The following is a 5,374-nucleotide window of genomic DNA, read 5'->3' as shown; positions in this document are numbered from 1 at the left end:
AACTCAATTTTTGTTTTGGTTTGAAGTTTGGCCTGAATCGACTCAATTAAAACTTTGATCTAAATAGACTTGAGTCAACCTTTAAGTTAGGAGAAGACTCGACTCGATGTTTGACTAAAAATGAATATGCAATATTTAAAAGGTAATTATAAAGTTTAATTAATGTTTTGTAGTGAGGTTAAATCTATTTCTTACTCTAATCCTAAAACAATTTAAGTAGGAATTTGATGGTTGGAACTATTTTGCTATGTGTTCTGTTTCTCAAAATAAGTGGTGATCAAAAGAGAGTGTGCTGATTGTGTGTAGTTCTGAACTCCTGTTTCCTTGCAGGGAAAGAAGAATGAGTTTCCTAAAGAAAATTCTTATATAAATCGTGTAACAGTTCCAGGGAGAAAGAACATTGAAGACCACAATATTTAGATTGATTTGAAGCAAATATACATGAGTAGTATGCTTAAACAACACCGCAAAAATCACAATGAAATGCACATTTTTCTTATCTTACTGAATTTATTTGTGTGGGGTAGGAGTACAATTCAAACAATTAGAAGTATAACTTTACAATGATCAAATTTGTCTTGTTTTCTGTATGTCTAATTACAAATTATTCTTCCTTTTTGAGCAGCTTGTAAACATCTTCCAGGTACTTACATAGCACGATTGATTAGGCTGAAATTGCTGCATAAATCATTCCCGGGAATACAGTGAATGAAATCACTTCCATCCGCTTGATTTGATGGCTTAAGCTGTGAATTGTATACCTCAGTGGTTGAACTGTGAATTAGACTATTATGATACTCTTCACCAAAGTTCCCTTCCAACAAATGCATTATAGCTTCTTGGAAAGATGAATTTTGATCAAATACATTTCCCAATACCAAAGAATCATCAGAATTCACTGAGCCTGCACCATTTACTTGATCCTCTGAAAGCCACTCAGAAAATAAGAGTTTTGGTAGGGAACTCTGACAACCCTCTTTGGAAAAGTCACAGCTTTGAGAGAACAAGTTATCAGAGTGTGTTGCTGTTTTTTCCATGTTTTGTAGCAATGCATAACTTGGATCTTGAGTTGCAAGTTTCTGTGGAGAGAGTGAATTTTCCACTGTGTCTGAACTTGAACTAGCATGCTCAATTTGTTTATCAGATTCCATTTCCTTAGTTTTCATCACTTTCTTCTTCAGATATGAATGCCAGTAATTCTTTATCTCATTATCAGTCCTTCCTGGCAAATGATGTGCTATTTGAGACCACCTGACCAATATAACAACTTGTTTTCAGCATTTTCTATTAATAAAATAAAATTTGGTGAAAGAAATAGGAAAATGCAAAGAGAACTGCAATAAAATTTTACCTTCCTTGTGATTAATCTATAAGGTTTTGTTTTGAACAGTTGAAAGCAATTAAAGATGTCAAACATGGTTCATGTTGACTTTGTTTTATAAAATTGGGGAATGAAGCTATGACACATAAATTAATATAATGAAGTTTATAGTAGGAAAAAATGAAACAGTTTTTTTTTTTTCAAATTGAGGTTATTTATAAATGCAGAATAAAATATCGATCTTTGAATTTTTAAGATCACAATGTCCCTTAAACTATATTAAAATGCCCTCCACAATTATAAAGAATAATTCCGTATCAAAACAAAACATGGGGAAAGAATACACAAACATATTTGCGTGTAAAATATTTAATAAATTGTTAATAATGTATGATGGAGACGACTAAAACAATTAATATTGGAAAAAATTAATTTAAATTAAGTGAAGGGAATAAAATACTACAAAAACTGTCCTTCTATGTACACATTCTCTTCTCTCCCTCTTTTAAAAATTGAACTTCCTAACCATGCCAGTTCATGGTTTGACCATCCTATCCTTTTTTCCCCTTTTGATAGTATTTAAATAGGACCCAATTGCTTCTACAAAATAAAAGTAAAAATAAAAATATAAATAGCTAGCTGGCTTATCCAATTACATTGTATAACTTAATGCCTCGAAAAAAGTTAGAAGAAAAGAAAATATTTTCCTTGACTTGTCAATTTACACTAATTATTAGGTAGCTAAGTTATTGTCGTTATTCTAACTAAAAAATATTAGAGAAGTTACTTATTTTACTTGAACGTTGCAAGTAAACTAGAAATCATTATAATTAAAATGTTCAACATTTTGCTTACTTGTTGCCTAACATGTGGTGAAGAGCCATGATTGTATCTTCTTCATGTTTGCTGAAAACTCCTCTCTTCAATCCAGGTCTCAGGTAGTTAATCCACCTTAGTCGGCAACTTTTTCCATTTCTTTGCAAGCCTACAAATTTAAGTGAAGTTAGTAAGTAAACATCAAATAAAATAAATACAAATTTACCCTTTATAAATATTGCAAAAATAAAGCATATTAAAAGTTATATTATATCTTCTTCACACCTTTTTACTGGTAAAGTGTAATGTTGACTCGAAATGCCTTTCTAATTAGTTATGAAACATAGAAGTTTGCTACTCAGAAGCATGAAAAAGACATAGGTTGTCTGAATGAAGATTCTGAACTTTTATAACCACATTTCAACTCTTGTAATTTGAATTTTGATTGGACAAAGTTCTTAAAGTTGCTTCTGCTAAAGAATGTCTGAACTCTTAAACTGTTAATTCACTTCACTAGACCTTGTTACTGCCACAAAGACAATGAAGCATATGTCCACATTTCAACTTGCTCACAAACGGTTCTTTCGATAAAAAATGGCATACATCAATAATATATGAATCCAATTCATACAAGAGATTAACCTTATCTACAACCGAAAACCTTAAAACAATAAGTTATGTGAATCTTCTTTCTTATATCTTATTCAACTTTTTCATATATAATTAATGTGAGAGTCTACCACTTGAATTTCCCAAACCTCACTTAAACAAGTTCAACTAAGAAACCAATAAATGCTTCTTAATTTGAAAGGATCATGACTATGTTACTGATATGAGGGATAAAGGATCAGAAGGAATAAAAAAGGTCTCACCTGCCTTAATGGGGACAGAGCTCCAGCATCCATGACCATGCTTAAGGATATGGTTTCTGAGCTTATTATCTTCTTCAGGTGACCATAACCCTTTTCTGTATTTTGGTTTTGCTTTCTCCAATGGCTGTTTTTCCATTTTTCCTCTTTCTTTCTTTTGTCAGAATTTGAGTTCAATGGTAAGATTGGTTTCCTTAGAGAAGATATGAACTAAAGAGAGAACAAACAGGCATACAGAATAGAGAAGAATAGAGAAGAATAGAGAAGGGAAAGAATATTTGGCATTGAAATAGTGCACAAGCAGACTGATATATATAATGCAATTGAAATGTGTGATTGTGCAGTACATGTTCATAATTTATGGCAAAAATAAAGAGTTGAAACTTGGACACAGAATAAACAAATATATGTAAACAAAGTATATGAAAACCCTCCATGAATGATAACTTAAAATAATATATTCTGTTATATGAAACCATTTCTATTTCTACCTCAATAGAAAGGTACCAAGTTGGAAATTGTTGGCTTAGTTTTGTACCATTGGTATCACTGTTTTTTGTCAATTTTTTCGGCCTCAATCATTCATCAAAATAAGTATACTTCACAGTTCAAAACCCCCCAAATGCAACATGATTATTTTTTGTAAATGGCCATTTTTAAACATGTTTATTTGCAGGTACTTTCGAAGAAATCATTGTCCTGGTAATTTAATTAAACCTTCACCAGGTACTTTAATGTCTAGTTTCTTTTCTTACCTAATATCAAAATCTTATTCTATGCAGAAGCCCTTGTTGAAGATAGAGAAGAATCTTCAAACTTCATCTACATATTAAATTTATTTAGTTAATGCGAATTTTGTCTCCTTTAAACATGGAGAGGAGACTTTTTTTCCTGAACCTCAATAATTTCGAGGCTTAATTAAGTAAACATTTTCATGTACATTGTCAGTGATCTCCACCACCGATTAACATAATATTGAATATTACGAAAGTAGTTATATAGATTTTGTTTAAATAAACTTTTCTACAAACACTTATGATAGAAAAATAAAACTAAAATTAATCTGTATATAAAATAAAAAAATAAAGTTTTAAAGAAATTGTTTTTTTAATTTTGAAAAACAATTTTTTTTCTCGTAAGTGTTTTAAAGCCGTTTAAATATACCCCTTATTCATTTTTCGTTTATTTTCTTAAAGTCTTATGAAAAAGGATTAAAGAACTTGCATAATGCATTTATAATTCATGTCTCACAATTTAGTAATAGCATGTTTGCGTTGTGGCATGTTAAAAAAAAGTGTTTCATCTTACACCGAAGGTAAGAAACAAATATTTTTTTTCTTAATTAATCATTTTCTTGATATTTGAGGAATTTATTTAATGTGATCTTTCAATATTTTATTTTAATTTAATATTTATTTTATCTAAACACACTTTTGAAAGAATGATTGTATATTAATTATTCTGAATTTCTCTAATTTATTTTTATCGTGTCCACAGTAAAAGAATAAAGGATTTAAGAAGTTCAGAATCACTAAGATGTGATTATTTTCCCAATTATATCAATACCAATCTAACGAAAAAACATTAATTTCTTTTAAATAAAATGATATAAGAAAATAAAATTAAAAAATCACATTAAATAAACTCCTCAAATATTATGATAAAAAAACTTATTAAACATTTTTTCATATAATTTTGTGAATAAAATCAATTCTTTGAATTATCCAATAGCACAGCATTAATAAACTGCACTAATTTGAGATGATAGGATTTTTATTTTAATCACATTTTTGGTATGGTGGTATTGTAATATCATTGAAATTCTTGAACATGTTAATCATTCAAAGAATGACAGAGATCTTGTTTTTCTTATGCATTTGTCTTGTAGGTATGTTAACAACTACATTTTTTACCAGTGTCGGATAGTAGAATTGGATAATATATCTTTCTTAGTTTGGAAGACATGACAAATGAAAAAAAAAAGAGACCAAATTAGGTTAATATACTTGATGGAATATGATTAATTATAGGACTAGAAATGAACATGCAGCTATGGAACATGATGCCACAAAGAAAGAGACAAGAGTATTTGGTATAAAGAAATTCCTTCATTATATATTTATACAAACATCAAATCAAAATATTATTACGAAGTTAATGCTGCTAAGAAAAGGAGTGTTTCTCATCCATGATTGGATGAAGTATGCAGGTTCAGACATAAATACCAGCTCCTACAAATAATTTATTACACAAGAATAATTTTATGCTAGCTAGTGATTGTCATAATGTATAGGAGAAGATTTGACTCTGCATTCATAATTCCTAGTTACATAAAAGTTTATGATTATTTCATCAATTATTATTATAA

At 29.4% G+C, this 5,374-nt stretch overlaps 1 protein-coding gene across 1 annotated transcript; it reads right to left on the bottom strand.

Annotated features, from left to right (window-relative positions):
* Positions 1-408: 408 nt before the first annotated feature.
* Positions 409-3,301, bottom strand: LOC124844330 (transcription factor LAF1-like). The gene is made up of 3 exons (XM_047321243.2): positions 3,010-3,301; positions 2,177-2,306; positions 409-1,251 (listed from the first exon to the last, which is right to left on the bottom strand). The coding sequence occupies exons 1-3, from the start codon at positions 3,143-3,145 to the stop codon at positions 648-650; spliced, it is 870 nt and encodes a 289-aa protein (XP_047177199.2). The 5' UTR covers positions 3,146-3,301; the 3' UTR covers positions 409-647.
* Between the last annotated feature and the right edge of the window lie 2,073 nt (positions 3,302-5,374).

The sequence above is a fragment of the Vigna umbellata genome, chromosome 4 (genome assembly GCF_029865625.1).
Source record: "Vigna umbellata cultivar VRB3 chromosome 4, Vumbellata_1.0, whole genome shotgun sequence".
NCBI lineage: Eukaryota > Viridiplantae > Streptophyta > Magnoliopsida > Fabales > Fabaceae > Vigna > Vigna umbellata.
Note: the sequence above shows the minus strand (reverse complement) of the source record. Positions and strands in the feature narration are given on the sequence as shown.

Excerpts from the sequence above, each read along its gene's own strand:
- LOC124844330 (XM_047321243.2), bottom strand. The coding sequence starts at position 3,145 with ATGGAAAAACAGCCATTGGAGAAAGCAAAACCAAAATACAGAAAAGGG. Across the intron at positions 2,307-3,009 it reads CTCTGTCCCCATTAAGGCAG|GCTTGCAAAGAAATGGAAAA; the intron begins GTGAGACCTTTT and ends TTAAATTTGTAG. Across the intron at positions 1,252-2,176 it reads CACCACATGTTAGGCAACAA|GTGGTCTCAAATAGCACATC; the intron begins GTAAGCAAAATG and ends TATATTGGTCAG.